Source organism: Chelonia mydas, chromosome 2 (assembly GCF_015237465.2).
Source record: "Chelonia mydas isolate rCheMyd1 chromosome 2, rCheMyd1.pri.v2, whole genome shotgun sequence".
Lineage (NCBI taxonomy): Eukaryota > Metazoa > Chordata > Testudines > Cheloniidae > Chelonia > Chelonia mydas.
Window position 1 is genome coordinate 14,883,388 of NC_057850.1, and position 24,886 is coordinate 14,908,273.

At 41.1% G+C, this 24,886-nt stretch overlaps 1 protein-coding gene across 3 annotated transcripts in view; it reads left to right on the forward strand.

Moving 5' to 3' along the window:
• The window catches only part of ZFAT (zinc finger and AT-hook domain containing), a 135,073-nt gene extending 122,656 nt beyond the window's left edge, over positions 1–12,417 (forward strand). For all 3 annotated transcript variants that reach the window (XM_043539057.1, XM_007067180.4, XM_043539055.1), the window contains exon 16: positions 10,158–12,417. In XM_043539057.1, coding sequence (XP_043394992.1) covers positions 10,158–10,397 — 240 coding nt within the window. In that variant the 3' untranslated portion in view covers positions 10,398–12,417. The remainder of the gene's footprint in view (positions 1–10,157) is intronic.
• Positions 12,418–24,886: the final 12,469 nt, after the last annotated feature.

Sequence of the window (24,886 nt, forward strand, 5' to 3'; positions counted from 1 at the left end):
AGTGCTCTGGCATCCACACTGCAGTGCACAGACATGAGTCACAGTAACCCTATCCTGGAGTGGCTAACGCTGACCTCCCTCCCCACAAAGTGTTGACACTCTAGCCCTAAGAATGTGTTGCACTGTGGGAAAACTCTACTGCCCACTCTGTTTCCTAACTGTGAGGGTGTTATTGATGGGACTCAGGTGCTCATAAGTAGCTCATGAGTACATACACCACATAATTAGCTCCTCTGGTGGCTGGCTCAGTAGAATAACTGCAGTTTGAGAAGGCTTCATGCTGAACTACCACCTAATCTGAGAATTGGGCTCTCCACCTCTAAGATGAGTCACATTGGCAGGAAAATGCCCTTGTGCCTCTGTCCTGAGGATAATTAGGACATCAGTCCCCAGGGCTGTCAAACTAGGTAAAATGAAATTTTGCAATTCTTAATTTTTAAAATGGGACATTCAGTGAAGGGGTTTGTTTTGTTTTTGTCTGTCTGTTTTGAAGTTTGACATAAAATGTAGGTTTCAGAGAAAAACACACACATACACCAACCTGGCTGCAGTGTGGATTCAAGTGACGGCTCCCAACGCATTCCCTGGGTCACTTCCTACCCTTTAGCCCACTTCAGGTCTGTCCTCCGCAGGCAGCAGCTTGGCATCTCCGTCTATCCCTGTAGCTGGTGGACTTTCCATAGCATAGTCCGGGATATCCTCCTCAGCAGTCTGGAGAGCTAACAATCCTTTAGCAGGAGCCTGCGGCACACATCCATCCTCTTCCTCAGCTAGCCACAACTGAGATGATGAGTTTCCTTTTATCTGTTCCCTCCACAGAGAGCATGGGCAGCAGGGACAAGGGGGCAGGGCCTCTTGGGCCTAAAGTGATTGGTTAACCCCCACTTGACCAGTGCAGGGTTGAGACACCCCATCACAATCAGTATTAATGAAAATTATTTTGTTTTAAGTAATGGGACCTTTTTTTTTCAGTGAAAGAGTGAGAAGGAGAATTAACCTTGTACTGAAATGATGCCAATAAGAAACTGCAACTGTAAACCACAAAACTTAAAAAAAATATTATTTCAATTACTTTTTCTCTCCAAGTATTAAATCAAATCAATTTCTTTCTTATCTTGAACACAAACATCTAATGCTTTGGACACTCCTACTTTCTTGCTATCTTTGTAAAGAAAGGCAGCTTGTATTAAAAAGGAATTCACTCCTTCACTTTTCAACCTACGGCCCCTTGCCACTGAGTTTACAATTGTAAACAGCTTGACACCAATCGGTTCTTTTCCCTTCCCTTTTACACTTCAGTATGATCTCTTTCTTTTTCTGCTAGCCCTGATGCCAGATTAGTATAAGCACTGATCCTGTATCAAATCCTAGAATCCTTTTGCTCCCCTTTCCTGCATCTTTTTCAATATTTCCATTGTCCTACAAACATAAAAGACCAATTGTGTCCTGAATTGAGGTCGCATAGAGGCAGAATTGGCCCATGAAGAAAAATGGACCTGAAACTGAGTCATGGTAAATTACCTCATTCTATCCTTGGAAAGTACAAATACCAATTTTTGATGCTTAAAGCAGCATTTATGTGCATTCTTCTGTAACAGATTTATTCATTCTGACGTAATTTGTGTTGTAGATTCACAGTCTTTTCCTAGACCTACTGTGAAGCCTACTTTTTTTGTGTACCAATTCAACTACCTGCTTGTCCGCAAGCATACTCTTTATTCCCTGTATTCATGCTGATGATCTTTTACCAAATTCCGTATATTCAGTGTAGTCATATTATCTGGCCTCTTGTTTGTCTTCCCTCCAGAGGATTGCTTTTAAGATTATAATCCAGTCCATTCTTCTTGATCTTTTAAAAACTTTAAACAGCATTAACGTGACTCTGCTGAGTCATCTGCTACTTGCCTTACCATGGACAACAGAAAAGCCTTGGACAGCAAATTTTTTTTATAGCTGGCTTGAGCCTGATGCTTTGTCAACTTTTAATTACTCTGAATTCCTAACTGTTCTCCCTGTTGTGATTTTAAGACATGGTCATATTTCACTTTCCCACTGAAAATTTTATTTCACTTTCTATCCTATAACCTTGAGTTTCTCATGTGGATTGTGGGACAAAAAAAATCACTCCGAGTATCAGCAGTATATCAGCATCATCTGTCATTAAGTTCCCACTTTGGTCCTTTAATGGCCTGACTGAGTCCTTGCTTAGGAGTTTGGTTCTTGTTTTTCTAAAACAACATTTATTTCAGATACTTCTATTTCTTGTATTATTTTTATGTAATTTTTTCATTAGAAACCCACTTGTCTTAGGAGTATATTGATATCTACATTGGGAAAAATTGATTGCATGACAGCTATGAAAATGTACAGCTGCTACAAGGAAATATGCATCAAATGCCTGAGAAGAAACAGAGATGTCAGTCTGGAACATTACCAGTGTGGTCTGAAATTGACAAGACTCTATGCTGCAGGTCTGACAGCACTGGGGGAACAGAAGCTTAATCTTGTCAGTTTCAAGCCACTTCAGCACTAATGCTCCCATCAGAATCTTATCCAGGAGAAGATCTGATGGGGAGCTTTCTTTGTGGTACAGTATTTGAGTTATTCTGGATCTGTTAAAGGGAGGGTAGAGAGACAGTAGTGAAGCAGAGAAACAGATTGAAGAAAGAGGGAGATTTAGAACTAAAGAGTGATTGGGAAATAAACAAGGTTAGAGAGATTAAGAAGTAGTTAATAAAGGATGGTAGAAATTGACAAGAAACAACGTGGGGCAGGGGGAAGAATCGCAATTCAGTGTGAACAGAGGCTGTGACGAAAAAAGTGGGGCAGGATGGACAGAAAATAAAGAATGGAGAACACAACCCCCTACTGTTTAAGGTTTTTGTTTGTTTGTTTTTTGTTTTGTTTTTAATGCAAAATTGTTTTGCTTGACCCATTTTAAAAGTGCATGGAACAAAACAAGGAGATTGTATGCCAGGAGTCAACCATGAACTGGCCACTCTTAATAATCTGGTGCCATTTGCAGTTCAAGGATGGATATATATTCTTTTCTTTTACTTGTTTGTAGTTTCTTGTATATATTTTCTTTATTGTGGTGTCCTGAGACTTATTTAAGTGACTATGTGGGTACTATTTTGTCTGTTTAGCCCAGTGTTAGGTCTAGAATTAATTGATTCAGTCTGCTTAAACATGCTCCTCTCCCTTAAATTGAGAGGGGCCTGATTGAAAGCCCACTGAAGTCAACAGAGAGACTCCCATTGACCGCTGTAGCCTTTGGATCAGGTCTTTAGATGTTGAGCAACCACAAGTCCTGCTGACTACAGTGGAAGCTTTTGGATGTTCATTACTTCTTCGGGTCAGGCCCTCCCATCAGAAGAAGACAACATTACTGTTTTGTTGTTAGCATTTCCTTTCCCCCGTCTATAGTGGTGGGGCTTTCATGTCTATTGTTAAAAAGCTTTTTTAGTCAAATTAAAGCAAAATAGACTTTCTTTGTGTATGATTGCCTAGTGTTTGAGGCTGTTATTTCTTTAATAGCTATCCGTACTTGTATGTTATTTATAGGTACATACAAACAGTTTTTTTAGATATTTGCACTTAAAGTCAAATCCTGGTCATATTGAAGCCAATGGTTTTGCCTTTGAGATTGGGACTTAAAGCATATCTGTGCAGGTACTGAATTGATTTAATATGCCAGCAGGGCATATTATCAAATTCCTGTTGCCATTCTTTAAGGAGAGATAAAGGACCAGATGCCTTTCAGCTGCTTCTCAAACAGAAAAGAGGTCATGGTTGGTAGCCTTGGAAAAAATGGAGATGCCAATAAAAAGAATTGAAAGTGGCATTTCCATTCATTTTGATGGCAGGAGCCCTACTGTCTCTCCCATTTTAGGGATGTAAATTAATAATTTGAGAAGATTATACCCTGTGGAACAATCTTAATAGGGACCAAGTAGAATGCCTGTAAACACTGAAAGAAAAGGAGTACTTGTGGCACCTTAGAGACTAACCAATTTATTTGAGCATAAGCTTTCGTGACCTACAGCTCACTTCATCGGATGCATACTGTGGAAAGTGTAGAAGATCTTTTTACACACACAAAGCATGAAAAAATACCTCCCCCCACCCCACTCTCCTACTGATAATAGCTTATCTAAAGTGATCACTCTCCTTACAATGTGTATGATAATCAAGCTGGGCCATTTCCAGCACAAATCCAGCGTTTAACAAGAACGTCTGGGGTGGGGGGGGGGGTTACCTTGCATAATGACTTAGCCACTCCCACTCTCTATTCAAGCCTAAGTTAATTGTATCCAATTTGCAAATGAATTCCAATTCAGCAGTCTCTCGCTGGAGTCTGGATTTGAAGTTTTTTTGTTGTAATATCGCAACTTTCATGTCTGTAATCGCGTGACCAGAGAGATTGAAGTGTTCTCCGACTGGTTTATGAATGTTATAATTCTTGACATCTGATTTGTGTCCATTTATTCTTTTACGTAGAGACTGTCCAGTTTGACCAATGTACATGGCAGAGGGGCATTGCTGGCACATGATGGCATATATCACATTGGTGGATGTGCAGGTGAACGAGCCTCTGATAGTGTGGCTGATGTTATTAGGCCCTGTGATGGTGTCCCCTGAATAGATATGTGGGCACAGTTGGCAACGGGCTTTGTTGCAAGGATAGGTTCCTGGGTCAGTGGTTCTGTTGTGTGGTATGTGGTTGGTGGTGAGTATTTGCTTCAGGTTGGGGGGCTGTCTGTAGGCAAGGACTGGCCTGTCTCCCAAGATTTGTGAGAGTGTTGGGTCATCCTTCAGGACAGGTTGTAGATCCTTAATAATGCATTGGAGGGGTTTTAGTTGGGGGCTGAAGGTGACAGCTAGTGGCGTTCTGTTATTTTCTTTGTTAGGCCTGTCCTGTAGTAGGTGACTTCTGGGAACTCTTCTGGCTCTATCAATCTGTTTCTTCACTTCCACAGGTGGGTATTGTAGTCGTAAGAATGCTTGATACAGATCTTGTAGGTGTTTGTCTCTGTCTGAGGGGTTGGAGCAAATGCGGTTGTATCGCAGAGCTTGGCTGTAGATGATGGATCGTGTGGCGTGGTCAGGGTGAAAGCTGGAGGCATGTAGGTAGGAATAGCGGTCAGTAGGTTTCCGGTATAGGGTGGTGTTTATGTGACCATCATTTATTAGCACTGTAGTGTCCAGGAAGTGGATCTCTTGTGTGGACTGGACCAGGCTGAGGTTGATGGTGGGATGGAAATTGTTGAAATCATGGTGGAATTCCTCAAGGGCTTCTTTTCCATGGGTCCAGATGATGAAGATGTCATCAATATAGCGCAAGTAGGGGCGTTAGGGGACGAGAGCTGAGGAAGCGTTGTTCTAAGTCAGCCATAAAAATGTTGGCATACTGTGGGGCCATGCGGGTACCCATAGCAGTGCCGCTGATCTGAAGGTATACATTGTCCCCAAATGTAAAATAGTTATGGGTAAGGACAAAATCACAAAGTTCAGCCACCAGGTTAGCCGTGACATTATCGGGGATAGTGTTCTTGACAGCTTGTAGTCCATCTTTGTGTGGAATGTTGGTGTAGAGGGCTTCTACATCCATAGTGGCCAGGATGGTGTTATCAGGAAGATCACCGATGGATTGTAGTTTCCTCAGGAAGTCAGTGGTGTCTCGAAGGTAGCTGGGAGTGCTGGTAGCATAGGGCCTGAGGAGCCCCCCCCCCCCCCCCCCCCCCGACTTTCTTGTTAAACCTTGGATTTGTGCTGGAAATGGCCCACCTTGATTATCATACACATTGTAAGGAGAGTGGTCACTTTAGATAAGCTATTACCAGCAGGAGAGTGGGTTTGTGTGTGTGTGGGGGGGGGGGGGTGGCGGGTGAGAACCTGGATTTGTACTCCTTTTTTTTTTTTGCGAATACAGACTAACAGGGCTGTTATTCTGAAACCTCTAAACACTGAGTTGATTTGAAATGTAAATACCCCAAGTAACACAGCAATTTGTCAAACAAAGGATTACCGATAGCTGTCCCAAAGAGCTACCAAAAGCGAGGAACACAAGAAATAAGGGCAATAATTCATCTTTACTCTATAAGCCCCGGGCAATAAAAACACATGAATAAAGGCAGGCGGGGTGGTCAATTTAACTTTCTTTATGTGCCATTTTCATTTCCAAAGAATATAATTGAATAAGTATTAGATTGCTGCCATTGAATTGAATGAGATTCTTTGTTCTTTTCATTTTCATGTCAACTGTGCTATATTTATGTACACACAGATGACTATGTTAAAAATTATGTATGGGTTTTGATTTAGGATGACTAAAACAAGGCAATCCATTCAGATTGCATTATGCTTGCTTGCAGCTGTCAATGAATGTAGTGCCACTCTCCTGAGCTGAGCCCCATTGTTAGAAGTCTGTGTGTGCTGCAATAACAAAGCACAAGTTAGAATGAACTAGAGTCCTTTCCTAAATACTACTAGTGTCAAGCATTGCTGTTTGTGTGCAGGTTTCACAGCCAGATGTGGGATTTTAATTGCCTGCAAATTCAGCTCCCTATCCGAATCCTCTAGTGATTAGAGGTTTGTCTGGCCTTTTATAGTTTTGAATAGTGCATTTTGTGTGCAGGCCTTCCTTTCACACTGGATCAGCTACTGGAGCAATTAGTCTCATGAGAGGAGGTGATGATCATGCGAATGGAGATTTCTGTCTGGATTCACTTCTGTCTTCAAAATTTAAGCATTCATCTTTTTAAAATAAAGTCAGACTTTTCTGTTTGTGTAGATATCCTTCCAAACATAAATGAAAGTGGTGCTGGAGGTGCTGAACGTAGGTGAACAATGGTGTGCATATTTTTTGCAAGTGGACTTGGCCTTCTACCTTTCAAAAACGTAGGCCAAGATTTTCAGTAGTGACCAGTGCCTCTGTCGTGAGACACCTTAAATAGGCCTGATTTTCAGACAGCGGGTGCAGAGCCTTTAAACATGTTTCAAGCAGGGCATCCAAAATCACTTCCCATTCTTTAAAATTTTTGCCTTAGCTCTTGGTTTCAACTATTTTAGAGCTGATTATTTTAGCAGTAACACTCAGCTACTCTGGTAATGTGAGCAGAACCTGGGTACAGTAGAAGCACTTCTCTGCATCCCTGTCATAAATAAAAAGGGAAGGGTAACCCCCTTTCTGTATACAGTGCTATAAAATCCCTCCTGGCCAGACGCAACATCCTGTTACCTGTAAAAGGTTAAGAAGCTCAGCTAACCTGTCTGGCACCTGACCCAAAGGACCAACAAGGGAACAAGATACTTTCAAATCTTGGGAGGGGGAAGGCTTTTATTTGTGCTCTTTGTTTACGTGGTGGTTCTCTCTTGGGACTGAGAGAGGCCAGACAGAAATCCATCTTCTCCAACCCATCCTAATCCAAGTCTCCAATATTGCAACCAGTATAGGTAAGCCAGGCAAGGCGGATTAGTTTATCTTTTGTTTTATGTGAATTTTCCCTGTGTCAAGAGGGAGGTTTATTCCTGGTTTCTGTAACTTTAAGGTTTTGCCCAGAGGGGGATCCTCTGTATTTTGAATCTGAATACCCTGTAAAGTATTTTCCATCCTGATTTTACAGCGGTGATTCTTTTATCTTTTCTTTAATTAAAATTGTTCTTTTAAGAACCGGATTGATTTTTCATTGTTCTTAAGATCCAAGGGTTTGGGTCTGTGTTCACCTGTACAAATTGGTGAGAATTATTATCCAGCCTTCCCCAGGAAAGGGGGTGTAGGGCTTGGGGGGATGTTTTGGGGAAAGACGTCTCCAAGTGGGCTCTTTCCCTGTTCTTTGTTTAAAATGCTTGGTGGTGGCAGCATACTGTTCAAGGCCAAGGCAAAGCTTGTACCTTGGGGAAGTTTTTAACCTAAGCTGGTAAGAATAAGCTTAGGGGGTCTTTCATGCAGGTCCCCACATCTGTACCCTAGAGTTCAGAGTGGGGAAGGAACCCTGACAATCCCCAACTCTGCAGTCTAACCCAACTTGTCGTCCTTACTCAGGCAAAACTTCAACTGAACTCGTAGAACCAAATTCTGCTCTGTTACCTTGTGCTGTTCCATTAAGGTAAATGACAATAGCAAGAATTTTCAGGAGTTAAATCCTTTAGCAGATAGAACCCCATGTATTCCCACCAGTATGTCACAGACATACTGACAGTGGGCCGCCTCTGGATAATTTAACACCTGAACTTCCTTGTTATTGTTTGACCAAGGGCTTTGTATAGCTTGCTGAACTGAGTGCAAGTTTAAAGGGGTGTGAATTTAAGTCCTAAGGGATTGTGGGTCTCTAGAAATGGTCTGACCAAAAGGATTTTAATATCGAATAAAAAGTTAAAGGAAAAGTCAGTGTATAAAGAGAAGGATGAATAGTTAGAAAAACCATCAAATTAGAAAAGATTGTCAAGAAAACATGATGCATGTAGAACTTCTTCTATCCTTGCCAACCTCTACCACCCAGGACTCATAAACACATGCTTCAAATCTTCATTGTAGAGTTTTTCCCCCCAACTAGCGGGGATAAGAGTATTGACCTTCAAGTGTTTCCTTGAACTTGAGTGTTTAATATTTAATACTTATATAACAGTGTGATAGAAATGAGAGTTGGAAAAACCATATTGGGTCACCACCTCTCTGCTAATTTAAATAACAAGCCCTTTTTCTAATCTGCCTAATTTTACAGAGGACATGCTTACTACCTGGCTGACCCCTTTCTTTTTCTAAGTTGCTGTTGTTTTATATATGTTCAATGTTGCCATCGGATATGGAGCCAGACTCTATCATCAGAGAAAGAAGAGTCTCCTGACTTTGTGCTATAGTACAAAATGGGATACAAGACAATGATAATGTATCAATCATTTGTTATCTACTCTTTTATTATGCTTTGTGTATTTGCCTGAAATGCTGTGGACTTTTGCTCTCTATCCTGGGATCTAGCTGAGCTAGCATTATTCCCATTTTTCCATGTTCTTGTTATAAGTAGGGGATTTATAGATATAGTTGGAGATATGATACTAGCATTCATTGTAGAATATCACTTTGTATAAATTCTGTCAGTTACCTTCTTCCAGTGTGAAATAAATCATTGTTTATTGGGGTGGGGGGGGTCATTTCACAAAACATTTGTTCAGGTTAAATGAAACCGTTTTTATTCAAGCTTGTTTCTAATTTTTTTTTTAAAAAAGACAATCTAAATTAATGACATGGAGCAGCAGACTTGTCATTTATGATCCTGCTTACAAATGAAACTGTCCCTTTATTGAGCACAGCAATATTATCTAGAAAACATTTTTTAAAAACCTGCACTTTTCTTTTATCCAGAAAAATGACAGTTCCAGCCTCTTGCTGTCCCCTGTACTTTTTTTTTTTTTTAATTGTTACTGTGTGTGAGAGATTGTGCTTGTTGTAAATGACTGAAGCATCATGACATTCTTTTACTTTCAACTGCGGACTGGAGCACTGTGCTCAGGACTATAGATGAGCTCTGCATGTTGTATGGATCTGGTGGTGAATGAAGATCTGTTCAGTGAGCTGTAGCTCACGCAAGCTTATGCTCAAATAAATTTGTTCGTCTCTAAGGTGCCACAAGTCCTCCTTTTCTTTTTGCGAATATGTGCAGTGTTACTGATGTGATTTTGCGACTGACTCCCAAACAGAGCTGGTTGATGTATTCTGAATTTTTATTTGTCAATGAATTTTTTTGTCAAAACGTTGACAAAAAAAAAAGTGAGGTTTTGCAAAAATGTTAAATTTTCAACATTTCTAGTCCCAAGCATTTTGTGTGTAGTATTGTACAGGCTATTCTGATGCACACCATAGATAGAGCATTATGGGACAGATCCTTATTTAAATTATGCCACTGGGAATCATGAATAACTCCAGTGATTTCAACTGAATTATTCCAGATTTACATGTAAATGTATAATTTAAAGAATTGTGATAAATTCATGTAGTCAAAGGTACTTAGTATAAATTTACAGTATACATCTGACAGATTCTTTCAAGAAATACCTGTTTGGTTTCTAGCTTGTTCATCTAATACAAGTGCTTTGATCACCACAGGACCATTTATTTATTTTAAAGCTGGAGCTTGAATAAACTCTTTATTTCCTTTTAGGTGAAAGAAGAGGAACAATCAGCCAATCACACTGTAATGATTCAAGAGACTTTGCAGCAGGCATCAGTGGAGCTGGCTGAACAGCATCACCTGGTAGTCTCATCAGATGAAGTGGAGGGAATTGAGACCGTGACAGTATACACACAGGGTGGAGAGGCCTCTGAGTTCATAGTTTATGTGCAGGAAGCTATGCAGCCCGTAGAAGAACAGACAGTGGAACAATCTGTTCAGGAAATCTAGACAAAATATTTGTAAGCAATGGCTACACAGTACTGCTGAAGCCAAACTCTGAATTTTCAATGAAGACTTAAGGAACGATACGAGCTGGGTGCTAGCAAAACTTTCAGCTGCTCCCTAGTCCTCTGGTTATTGATCAGGCTGCTGGCATTTTGCCAATCAATAACACATTCTATACATTGAGCCTCATATAGGCTGCTGAAAAAATGCTCATGTTTTTATATTTTCAAGAGGAAATATTCTGACACTTCTAAAAAATTATATCCTGCAAATCCTCAGAAATAGAGTTGGTGAGTTAAAAGCCATTTCCCCGCAGGGTAACAAAACAATATCTATGTCATCCTGCAACAAAAGGTAAGCCAGAATGCAAAAGAAAAGTGGGCTGATGGAGACTTTGGGTAGCTTCCTAGGAAAACTTCCAGGTTTTGGTTTTTTAGTTTGATACCTGCCTTTAGTTTCATATGCAGTTCAAGAAGATGGTACACCTGAACTCAGCCACATGGATTTAGAGGTCGTTCAACCCTTTTGCTGGGATTTTTTCAGCACCTTTATCTTTCGAGGGTGTTCTTTTCCCCACTCATGTTTACTCAGCTATGAATTGTCAAAGAAAGAAGTGCATTACGTGTACAGTAATGTTCCTATTCTAGATCTAGTTGTGAAATTACAGCATGCAAGCCTGTGAACCTGCAAACATTTCCACACGTGCTTAACTTTATTCAGGGGAGTAGTCCCCTTCAAGTCAATGGGACTACTCACATGCATACAGCTAACCATCTGCTTGCATGTTTGCAGAATCAGGGCCTAAATAGCCGTAAAAAACACAGTACACACATGAAAAGCAGTTGTCTGAATTGTTGTCCCTGCTGAATTAGTGCAGATTTGTTGTAATGACTTTTTTTCAGCCACAAATTGGGATTTTTCTTTTCCTCCTGGAGCCTGGTGCATTGTTTCAAGGAATGAAAATTATACTCTCTTTCAAAGCAACAGTAATCAAATGAGAAATACAAAATTGGTTTGATGGTTTGGATTCTTTAAAGTTCTAGATGACTTTAATTGCACTTCTGTGCTCTGCCTCCCCTTACGTACGGGGGGCACAGCAACAAAGTAGAGCTGTGGCACCTCTAATAATTCTGCGCCATATTGTCCTCCCTTTGCTCACATTGAGTAGTGCCTTACTTCTTGAGTAATCCCATTTATTTCAATGGAGACTAAGCTTGAGTGAGGGTGGCTGAATATTGGCCTTGGTAATGATAAAGAACTCATGTCTGATGGCAGGATACAACGTAATTATGAAACTGTATAAAAAGGCATTAAAGGGGCATAATAAATTCTGAAATGTTGGTGAAATGGGAAAATAAACCACTCCCACCTTCCAAATATACTAGAAATAAAACTGCTAACAAAATTAGACTCCGATCTTATAAATATATAGGCACATGCTTCACCTTACATATGAATACTTTCACTGAAGTCTATGGGACTACTCATATGTAATGCATGTGCTTACGTGTTTGTAGGATTGTGGCCCTGGCAATCAAATTGAAACCCTTGAGCTGTAATCAGAAGAATGTCACAGACTGACACTGGTATATGCATGTGAGATGATGCTTTGGTACTGTGAGGTACTGCCAGCAATATACATTAATTCTGAATGGCAGTGAACTGGTTATGATTTAAATACTTGGATAATAAGAACTATCAGCATCTCCTTGAATAATGACTGTCAAGTACCATGCAGTGAAATCAAACCAGTGTGTCAACTCAATGAAACATTGTTTTAAATGGTCGAATACCCAGTATATGCCATAAAAGATTTTTGTTAATATGTATTAAAATAGACATGTTTGTAAATATACTGCTATGATGGTGTAAAAGAGGTTGTACAAAAAATATGAAGTGTATACTGAAAGAGTTTAAAGATTCTTAGTCACTACCTGTACATAGCTTCAGATTTTCATCTCGGGCCTTGCAGTTATTTCTGATAAAATGTTTTTGTATCTAAGCTATAAAACTATTAATAATGCAGAATTGTCGTGTTCCATTTGTCACCGTGCCTCAGTGGGTCACAGCTGAGAATACCAGATTCAGGACAAATTGCTGACAAACAGGGCAGACTCACCCCAAACTGGGGGTTATTCTATCATGAGTTATACCAAGCCAGTAACAAAAGTAAACTTCTGTCTCACTACACTGGTTAACAAGAAGTCAAAAATGCAGTTTCCTTAGGCATTCTGGCCCCTATTTCACCACCCAGACTCTAGACTTTATGATGAGTAGTTACTGAAAACCAATTTCATCAAAGGGTTCTCCTGATCTCAAGAAATCAGTCACATACCCAGATTAATATATAATTCAGATCTTACCCAATAATCATGCTGCTGTCAAACCTTTAGTAGCTAAAATCTAAAGGTATATTAATAAAAGAAAAAGGAGAGTTAAAATGGTTAATAGATCCTATACATACATTAATGGCAATGCTCTTATAGCAGGTTTATAGCAGTGACGGTATAGACTTCTGGCTTGTAAAGTCTCTGCTAACTTCCAAAAGGCTGGAAGATCCTCAGTCAATAGTCCAGTATCCTCCTTTTAGTTGTAAGTCCAGAGAATCAGAGCAGGAAAGAGGCAAAAGGGAGTTATTTCAGGGATCTTTTATACCCTTTGCCACGAACCTGAAAATGTACTGGTTCAAAACACAGCACACCGCCTCTGTTTGTGGACAGTTACTGGCACAAGATGGAGTCCAGGTCACATGAGCATATCACATGTCCTTACATGGCTTGCTGACTCACAGGGGGTAACCGTTGGTGCCCTCGAGGCTGAGGCTTCAGCAGGAAGAGGTAGCTGAGCTATGGCCCATTGTGAGAGTGAAGTGTCTTTGATGGGTCCTCAAGCTTGAATAGTGCATTCACAATGGCTAAGTAGACTGGATATAAACTACCTTGTGGGTGTTACCCCAGTAGCAAACACATCTGAGATACAGGTATATAGTCAATATTCATAACTTCAGCTACAGTGGTGATACATGGATTTAAACAGGATAATCTTATTTATCAAATCATAACAATTCCATTGACACCTTACAGGACATACTTTGTACAAGATTTGTTGCAATTGTCTTAACAGTAGCAATATCAAGGATACACATGGTCATATTTCAATCATACAGCATCACACCATTCTTTTGTTTAAATGCGTCTAATTTCTCTATGTGTTTTACAAGAAATGCTTCCTTTTTGCAGTAAGCTGGAGGGTGCTGCTTTGTGCTGATGGGGTAAAAAGTGTCTGCTCCTGCTCCTAATCCTTACTCAAGGAAGTAGCCATGGAAGTCAGTGTGACCACTTCCTTGAGTTAGAGGGATTCCCCACCTTTCTGGTTGGAAAGCAGCACTTGAATATGGCTGAATCAGGGAAACAGATGACACACTAAGTTAGCTCCTGCACTTTGCTACTACTGTCCTGTGTCGTTTGCCCTAAATTATATTAAATTGCAAATGTTCAATGGCTGCTTCTGCCTGGGAGTCAAACCCTGACCTTGCCACTGAGAGGGATGCTCCTTATGACCCACATAACATTTGTTGGAATTTAGACCCAGATGCATTTCCAGTAGCTTCTTAATTTCAAGTGGAATAAAAATCCTGCATTTTGGAGCTAGCTATAGTTGCTGTGGACCCAATCTTGCAAACGCTTACACATGTGCTTCCCTTTAAGGACACAAGTAGTTCCCATTGACTTCATATTTACAGGACTAAGGTCTGTCTGCTAGATAGTGTAACTGTACCAGCTACATGTGATGCTTGGTTAAACTAAACCTAATAAAAAATGTGTTTTTTCCTTAAGAAACATCTATCTAACTTTAAATGGAAATAGCCATGAATTGCTTGGTAGCCATTTAACATAATATAAAAGGAACTGATGCATTTAGTATATGGACTGGGGTAATCTATCAAATTAACACGTATTGTGGTTTACAATTAAAATTCATTGTTAATTTGCAAATATGACTCTTGCCATTACATGAAGGGCAGGAAACACAGCTGCAAAAATATTTTTCTTTTTAAAAATTTTCAACTACTAACTTCATGGCCTATTTGCCATTAAAACCACATTTGGAGGAGCATCAACATCTTAAATGGTAACAGATTCACACTATTAGCATGAACCCTTTCTGAATTAATTAAGCCATTGCTTGCAGTAATATCTGGCTGTGGGAAAAAATGGAAAAACTAATTTGCCATGCATCACGTACAAATTCTTAAGCAAATTATTTTCAAATAGACTTTGCACATCTACTGTCCATGACACATTTTTTTAAAAATTCTAATATATCACTGTCAGGCAAACCTACAGCAATGTAAAGGTTGAATTGCTTTGTATTAGATAACAGTATTTGTACTTCCTGTAGCTTGGGGAAGAAAATTACTGTTTATCTTACTAAATATGATGAATTCTACAGCAGAAAAATAAATGGATAAATATGGGTAAAGGTTACACTATAACCTGAATGCAGCATGGCTAGTGTTTATTGACTTCTCTTCTCTTTTGTTTTAAAAACATTGTGCCCGAGTGTTTTCTTTACCTAGAATTCCAGTGTTCCTTGTAGATATATGTATAGATAATTTGGCCCTGAACTGAAGTTGTTGGAGTTGCATGGGATTTAATCTCAGGAAAGAATTTGACCTATCATAGGTATTACACACTGATTTGCACCACATTCTTCCCTCTATAAATTACTGTATATTCTTATTTCTAGAATGTGCAGCATTATCATGGTGCTCTCATGATGTAAGTGCTTCCTTTTTAATGTAAACCATTGTACGTGAAGTGAATGTCTCGAGATTTTTATTATAGAAACATGTTATTAAAAGGAAAGCAAATGGACGGAATTTCATATACGCAAGGCACCAGCTCTGAAAGACCCCAGCTGGGGATCAGGTCCCGAATGTCTTCCACCTGGTTCCCTGAACCTCAGAAAGGTAAGAATCCACTTCTTTCCCTAGCCAGTTCTTCCTCTGTGGTGTCCTAATCATCACCAACCTTTTCAGTGTGGGTTTGTGATAAATGAAGGGGTGGGAGGAAGCTCCTTTTTATGAACACCCAGCCAGCCAGTTGCTATAAAATCCCTCTTAGTAGCTGTTCTCTAATTTCTCTACCTGTAAAGCGTTAAAAAGTCTCACTGCTATGCATAGGGAAAAGGAAGTGAGTGGGCACCTGGCCCAAAGAGCCAATGGGAAGGGTAGAACTTTTTCAAATTGAAAAAAGACTCCCCTATTGTCTGTCTGTCTGTTCTCCCGGGGAGAAGCGGACAGGACAGCAGTTATGCTGTACGAAGCTTGGGCCACGTATGAAAAAATCATCAGTATCATACCTAGAAACTACTCATTTAAAACCCCAGATATGTAAGTAGATCAGGAAATGTCGAGGAAGATGCGATTCGGTTTATCCCTTTTATTTCGTTATGGCTTGTGGATTCCTCTGTGCTAGCCCCAGGTGCTTTTGTTTTGCTTGTAACCTTTAAACTGGACCTCAAGAAAGCGATTCTTAGTGCTTAATTCTTGTAGTTGCTCTTTTAAAATCTAGCAATAGCCTGAGTTCCCAGATGTATTTTCTTTCTTTTTTTTTTATTAATAAAATTTGCCTTTTTTAAGAACAGGATTGGATTTCTGTGTGCTAAGAGGTTTGTGCACCTGTTGTTTCATTACTTGGTCGCAGCAGCTGATTTCCTTTGTTTTCTTTCTCCGCTCTTCCCCCGGAGGGGGAGTGAAAGGGCTTGAGGGTACCCCACAGGAAGGAATTCCCAAGTGCTCCTTCCTGGGCTCTCAAAGGGGTTCTGCACTTGGGTGGTGGCAGCATCTACCCATCCAAGGTCAGAGAAAAGCTGTAACCTTGGGAGTTTAATACAAGCCTGGAGTGGCCAGTATTAATTTTTAGAATCCTTGCGGGACCCCACCTTCTGCACTCGAAGTGCCAGAGTGGGGAATCAGCCGTGACAGGGTTCAACCCCTTTTATCCCATTATACTTTTTTAATGTGGAAGAGACAAGCCGCTGTAGCTCTAATATGGCCATAAGGCGCCTGATTTCTGCAGATTGCGCCTTCCTCCCTACCAGCTTGTAACTTTTCTGAACTCCTCCTGTAGTATACTGTTCCCAGGTTTTCTCTTTTCTCTTATATCTGAGGAGATGATGCATCCTCACAGGGCACCATTAAATACTCAGCATTTACTAACAGTTACCATATATTGGTATCTGAAATTATAATCTCTATGGTTTTTCCCTAGATTAAGGAGGTATCCGTTCTATGTAGAAATAGTTGGCAAAAGCTGGCCCTTTAGGGCTTCTACTATATGCATGAATTGTGTAACTGATATCCAAGGCTAAAAAACACAGCCAGGGGCTCTGATGACTTGAAAAGCACAAGGGTGAAAAATGAGTGGTGAGTAATGTCCTGAGAACCCTAGAAGTATTTTAGGATCGACTGAAAAAAAGCTGCATTGGTAAATGCATGTGACCCAAGTGTGACCCCCTTACTTTGACAATGCTGAAGATCCCCACACATACGCACCATCTTGGCAGGGACACAGGGTTTTTACACACACACACACTCTCTCTCTCTCTCTCTTTCCCCCCCTACCCCCCATCCCTCCCTTCCTGACAGGGACACAGCGTTTGCCTCTTCCCAGTGGAAGAGGGTGTGGGGACTGCCCTCAAACCTGGTGCATTCTAGGGATCCGTGAGAAACCACCAGGTCTATCTATGCTGTGTCCTGCACCAACCCTGGGCCCCCCTAATCTTGGCTCCTGCTGAGCTGCACTACTAGGGACTCCCTTTTGGCTACAGTGGTTTGTGGACCTGCATTACCTTTCCTGGGAAAGGTGGGTGGGCCAAAAGACTCCTTCCCCCACGTGACTCATGGCCTGTATGAGGGTGTTAGGGGCCACAGATCCATGGGGCTTTTAGGAGCTAGAAAATGCCAGCCTGCCACCCAGTGACTAGTTAAGTTGCCAGAACTACAAGCTCAGCACTGACAGAGGACTCCTGTCCTGGGATGTGATAGGAACCCTGGGGATCCTAACTGTGTCCCTGCTTCTATTTAAACCAAGCAGAGGAACAAGAAGGAAGTTGTTTGTGCATGTGGGTTTTTCCTACTTAGGACAGCCTCCCTGCTCCTGCTGCCTGATGATGACCTCCTGGTAACCTGATCCTACCTGCTTCCTGACACCTGCCTTGTCCTCTGGCCTGTCTCAGACTCTGATCTCCTGGTAACCTGACTCTTCCAGTCTCCTGACATCTGACTCATGCTCTGACCACTACACCAGACTGGCCCCATCCCGGTGATGACTGAGGGCCCCTCCAGGTCACAAAAGGGGAAGGAGATGGCTCATGGGTGGCATGATCTGACCTATCATTCTTAATCAAATACGGTTGTGTTCTTAGGATATAGGCATTTAAAGAGACATTTTTAAAGCCCCAGTTAATTAAAACTACAGAAGTGACAGACTTACTGTTCTGAAAATTTCTTATAGGGAACTAGTTTTTGAAAAAAAAAACATGACAGGAAGTTTAACATCTCTCTCAAGTCCTTTATTTCCTAAATCATACAGTCACTTACTAAATGTTAGGAATGGCTGAAAATCCACAAGTCGTATTTTACTAGTGCTACATAAAATAGGGGCCTGAGCCTGAAGTTCTTACGGCAACAAAATAACACTTCACTCTCCTATGAATTCTCCCATCTGAGTACCTCCTTGTGGGGAGAATGAAGAACCAGGAAGAAAGTAGCCAGATTTTCAGACAGAATCTAAAGCCATAACCTTGCAAAGAGCTAAGCACTTGAGGATAAACAAAAATAGATCTGTGACTAGGGTTTTTTATTTCAAAAGGGCTAACTTTAAAAAATTAAGGAAATTAGTCAGGGAAGTGGACTGGACTGAGGAACTTGTGGATCTAAAGGCGGAGGAGGCCTGGAATTACTTCAAGTCAAAGTTGCAGAAACTATCAGAAACCTGCATACCAAGAAAGGGGGAAAATTCATAGGCAGGAGTTGTAGACCAAGCTGGATGAGAGAGCATCTCAGAGAGGTGATTAAGAAAAAGCAGAAAGCCTACAAGGAGAGGAAGATTGGAGGGATTAGCAAGGAAAGCTATCTTATTGAGGTCAGAACATGTAGGAATAAAGTCAGAAAGGCCAAAAGTTATGTAGAGTTGGACCTTGCAAAGGGAATTAGTAAATAGTAAAAGGTTTTATAGCCATATAAATGAGAAGAAAACAAAGAAGAAGTGGGATTGCTAAACACTGAGGATGGAGTGGAGGTTAAGGATAATCTAGGCTTGGCCCAATATCTAAACAAATACTTTGCCTCAGTCTTTAATGAGGCTAATGAGGAGCTTAGGGATAATGGTAGCATGACAAACAGGAATGAGGATATGGAGGTAGATATTACCACATCTGAGGTAGAAGCCAAACTCAAACAGCTTAATGGAACTAAATCGGAGGGCCCAAATAACCTGCTCTCCTTCTTTTAGAAGGTAACAGATTTTTTAGACAAAGGAAACACAGTGGGTCTAATTTACCTGGATTTCAGTAAGGCATTTGAACAGTTCCACATGGGGAATTATTAGCTAAATTGGAAAAGGTGGGGATCAATATGAAAATTGAAAGGTGGATAAGGAACTGGTTAAAGGGGAGACTACAATGGGTCACACTGAAAGCTGAACTGTCAGGCTGGAAGGAGGTTACTAGTGGAGTTCCTCAGGGATCAGTTTTGGGGCCAATCTTATTTAATCTTTTTCTTACTGACCTTGGCACAAAAAGTGGGAGTGTGCTAATAAAGTTTGCGGATGATACAAAGCTGGGAGGTACTGCCAATACAGAGAAGGACCAGGATATCATACAGGAAGATCTGGATGACCTTGTAAACTGGAGTAATAGTAATAGGATGAAATTTAATAGTGAAAAGTGCAAAGTCATGCATTTAGGGATTAATAACAAGAATTTTTGTTATAAACTGGGGACGCATCAGTTGGAAGTAACAGAGGAGGAGAAGGACCTCGGAGTATTGGTTGATCACAAGATAACTATGAGCCGCCAATGTGATATGGCCGTGAAAAAAGCTAATGCGGTCTTGGGATGCATCAGGCGAGGTATTTCCAGTAGAGATAAGGAGGTGTTAGTACTGTTATACAAGGTACTGGTGAGACCTCATCTGGAATATTGTGTGCAGTTCTGGTCTCCCATGTTTAAGAAGGATGAATTCAAACTGGAACAAGTACAGAGAACGGCTACTAGGATGATCCGAGGAATGGAAAACCTGTCTAATGAAAGGAGACTCAAAGAGCTTGGCTTGTTTAGCCTAACCAAAAGAAGGCTGAGGGGAGATATGATTGCTCTCTATAAATATATCAGAGGGATAAATACCAGGGAGGGAGAGGAATTATTTAAGCTCAGTACCAATGTGGACATAAGAACAAATGGATATAGACTGGCCATCAGGAAGTTTAGACTTGAAATTAGAGGAAGGTTTCTAACCATCAGAGTGAAGTTCTGGAACAGCCTTCCAAGGGGAGCAGTGGGGGCAAAAGACATATCTGGCTTCAAGACTAAGCTTGATAAGTTTATGGAGGGGATGATATGATGGGATAGCCTAATTCTGGCAATTAATTGATCTTCGACTATTAGCGGTAGATGCCCAACGGCCTGTGATGGGATGTTAGATTGGGTGGCATCTGAGTTACTACAGAGAATTCTTTCCTGGGTGTCTGGCTGGTGAGTCTTGCCCACATGCTCAGGGTTTAGCTGGTCGCCATATTTGGGGTTGGGAAGGAATTTTCCTCCAGGACAGATTATCAGAGGCTCTGGGGGGGTTTTACCTTCCTCTACAGCATGGGGCACGGGTCACTTGCTGGAGGATTCTCTGCACTGGAAGTCTTTAAACCACGATTTGAGGACTTCAATAGCTCACACAGAGGTTAGGGGTTTGTTACAAGAGTGGGTGGGTGAGATTCTGTGGCCTGCATTGCGGAGGTGGTCAGACTAGATGATCATAATGGTCCCTTCTGACCTTAAAGTCTATGATTCTATGAAATTATGTTTAAACTGTTTGCAGATTCAGGATCTGCCACACTCAGAAAGTATCTGAAGGATTTAACCACAGGAGAAATGGGGATTGTTTGTGTAGGTCAAGAAGCTGTCAGTTGGAATGAAGGGGTCCAGTTGAGCGATTGAAATATGCTGAGTATCATGTTGGGAAGATCTATTGTATCATGGGATAGTCACCCAAATCAAATAAGAGAAGCTCCTCTGTTTGCATCATTTTACAAATTTCAGGACAAAGTACAGGAGAACACACGGACAAGTCTTGCACTAGCACAGAGATGGGCTAGAGGACCTCCCAGGTCTGTCTTACATCTCTAAATTATATGAGTTTAATAATAAGCAAAAGGCAGGGGAAGCAAAACAACAGAAGAGGTGATCTATATTCAGAACTGTGCCTACAGAAGATGCTTTTCAAAGTTTGTTCCCTGGCGTATTGATAAGCTCTTAAATGAGGGTAAGATTGTCACTTACGTTTTGTTTTTCCTTTTCAAAAATTCTTGCAGAACTTGAAGTGAACGAAGCCTGCCAATAATTTAAGAGCACAGGAAAATAAACAGGTCAGACAGTGTTGTAAATGGCCATTTTACTTTCCATAATAATTACTTTTTTGGTCTTATTTACAATGGCAAATATGGACAGAGAAGGAAATTGCTTTCTAAGCACTGCACCAAGGTCTGATTTACTTTTAGCAATGCTGTAAATTCTTCTTTAATTCTGGAAATAGCTTTATGAACCTAGGTAAATTCATGGGGACCAAAGGGCCTTTGGTGTTTTGCAAGGAAATCAACCTCCTTCCGTGAATTTATAGAACAGCTATTCTTTTCTTCTTCAGTTCAAAGAATAATATCCTCTTGAAAACAATGGTTCTTTTTGGGTCCAAACCCAGATGAAGGATGGGATAATTGACACTGGAAGTTTATTTTAAAGCCACATGCAAGATATATATATAATAATCTCCTGGAAAGCTGGCAGCAGCAGAATTCCCATCTATAACGCCACCTCTAGATTTGCAGCACAGGACAGGGGACTATTTATTACAATGGCTCATACAGCAGTTGAAATTTTTCAAAATCTTCCATGAACATGTTCCCCTTATTTTGATCAGTCTGCACAGCCTTCAAAATGTCATATCAAAGCCCAGCCCAGAACTAGTGTGACAGGTATGGCAAATTTCCTGCAATAGCCAAAAAAAAATCATATTGAATTAAGTGTAAGTATTTTAGGAGTTCATTGTGTTAAAAATTCAAATGTTTATCTATTATTGTGGGATTATGTGGAATATCTCCAGGGGGAGGCATAACTAATGTGAACCCTGGTAAGTTCTGTGAGCTTCAAAGGACTAATTGAAACAATGCAGTATAGTTGTAGCCTGGTTGGTCCCAGGATGTTAGAGAGGTTTATTGGACCAACTTGTCTCTCTCAACAGAAGTTGATCCAGTAGAAGATATTACCTCACCCACCTCGTCTCTCTAGCTGAAACCATGTGACTTTTTAAAGGTAGGTGGGAGATGTATCCAAGTGTAAACCCTCTGGTTATGCAAGAAGTCAGTCTTTTGAAGCGTGGCATGAGGACCTCTTGTTTGCTGATCATCTGGTACATGAGGACAAATCAAAGACCCAAATGGTATAAAGAAGTGACTATCAGATTCATGGCTGTGCTTGTTCTGAGCCCAGGTGGTTATGACCTTGTAAGTAACCACAGAAAAAAACCTTTGGTGTGAGGTTTGAAGAACTGCTCACCTGCCAGAGCCCTGGCTGGAGATGGGGTGATCTCTGGTAAGCTTATCAGCATGGGTATAGGTTCTTTTATTGTTTATTTTAACCTTAAGAATAAATGTGCTTGGTAGAAGGGAGCTGTGTGGTCACTTAATTGTGGGCAATTACACTGTGTATAGCCTCTGAGGAAGGAAGGCAAAGCAGGCCTGCTGAGGCCGTCTGACTTGCTGGGGAATTCACAATGTAGGCAGGGACCCTGTGTAGCCTGGAAATACCCCTGTCACAAGAGGGAGAGATGCAGGTCTCCACCCAAGAGGGGTGGTGGCTGGGGAGCTGGACACTGAAATGTGAGTGCCGTGTGGATCACAGAGGGAGAATACAGGTGCAGTTGCCCTGAACGGTGACAGCTAGCTTGTAATTTAATTGCTATTCTCCGACTAAGCCAAAATCCAGCTGAACTGCACATTCTACTGATTTATTGGTGCAACAGAATGTGCTTGCCACTATCTCAATGCTTTCACATTTCTTAAACATATTTTGTTCCGGTGGCCGCTTAGCTTCTAGGCTGCTCCTTTTCTAAATCACATTTCATTGATAATTCACTTTTCCCAGAAAAAAACTAGCCATTAGGTTAAAAGATGAAGGATAACTGAAAGATTTGGTCCTGTCTCTAAGACAGTAGATCCTGCCTTGTAAAACAAAAGGATCTAAGATTGGGGGATTGTCATGCTTAAGGCTAAGATTTTTGTCACGCATATTTTTAGTGAAAATCGCAGACCGGTCACAGGCAATAAAGAAATATTCATGGAAGCCCATGACCTACCCATGACTTTAACTAAAAATATGCATGACAAAATGGGGAGCTGTGGGGTCCCCACACCACCCCTGAGGGCCTGGCTGCGAGCTGCAGGTCATCCCCGCCGCCTGTGGCTCCCAGCTGTGGGACACCTCCGTTACCCCTCTGGGGCACCTCAGGGCCCCGCAAGTCCCAGCCATCACAGGCGATGGGGGCTCAAGTCACGGAGATCTCTGGAAGTCACAGCATCCGTGACCTCTGTGACAAAATCGTAGCCCTTGTCATGAGTACCAGACCTACAAACCAACACTGTCTTGCCCCAGCTGATGCACAAGGGTAGATGGAATTGTGTCTTAGTTCATATTAAATCACCCTCCTGGTAATTTAAGGAAGAAAAACACTTTTTGAAATAAAAAAACAATATCAGCTGTAGAAAGGAATCACTGAGCCTGTGCAAGAAGGAAGTTATACGTGCAGTAATTGCCACGTGCTAGCAGTATGTAACATTAAAGATGGGAACTAAACGGATTATGTTACTTCTCAGGAGATTTTGCAAGTTTATTAGAAGATCAGCTCATTAGGTTAAAAGTACCATGTGTGGCTGGAGTTAATAAAGCAACTAGATATATAGAAAAGAACTAATTCTGCAGGGTGCTGAGCAACAGCAATGCTCTTGAGCAGAGGGTGCTCAGCATCTGAGTGGATTGAGTCATGAGCCTGGTGGTCAACTCCAGACTTGTCACAGATAGGGAGGACTGTCACTGGGTCAGGGATGCAAGATGAAGCCGTTATAAAGATGTTGAGGAAGTGCAGTAGGGAGCTCAGAATTTGCCTCGCAGAGCTGCACTGGCGATTTCTCAGGTATTACCTTATCTGCACAAAATGGAACATGGCCACTGCCCTCGTCATGTGATTCAGAAAGACTACAGATACCAGCATGTAATACTGCTTTTTGAGCTAACTGGTCATATGTGAACTGACTGGCCTGGTAATGTTTATCTTTTTGGTGGTGGTTGTGAGCAGCAGCTCAGCACCTAAGAAATCACTCTTGTCAGAGACTGAAGCAGTGATAAACTGCTACTAGTGAAATGCACAACTTCTAAAAAGAACTGCACCACAACTTTCAATGCAGCATTTTCCCCATGGTCTAACGGACTATATAGTCTATTGAACAGAACTTCTAAGGCGGTCTCAGGAGTGCCATCTGCTGACTTTCAGGAATATTGCAACCTTAATTGGTTGCTCTTGCTATTAGTTTTTTTGCTTTGAAGGAAGGGGGACTGTAGAATTTCACAGAGGTGGAACCAATATGATTCTAGTATTGGCCAGCAAGTAGCTGCACCACAGTTAAGGTTGCAAAATGATTTCTGTTTATAACAGAATTTTCAGTTCTCCTGACAGGGAAATGGATCAGGTTTTGTTTTGAAAACAGTCCATTAATATTAGGCATCTAGCTTGAGATGCCTAGGGGTTGATTTTTAGAGGTGGTACCCAGGACTCCCATTGAATTCTCTGCAAATCAAGCTGTAAGTGATACAAAATGGGCACACACAAATTAACGCATCCAACATCAGTGGACATGTCAACATGTTGGCTCACAACCTCTTTGTGCCTCAGTTTTCCCATTCTTAAAATGGGGATAATAATACTTATTTACATTTGTAAATGCATTGAGATCAATGGGTGGAAAGTGTGATATTACAACTTATTATCAAGTGACAGATTTTTCAAAAGTCCAGTATATTTATTTAGCTGTTTGGGACATGGACTATCTTGTGTTCTGTGTTTGTACAGAGCCTAGCACAATGGGGTTATGGTCCATGACTGGGGCTCCTAGGTGCTACTGCTACTAATAAAAATAATTAGCTTTAGCAGTTTAGCATATCTAGTG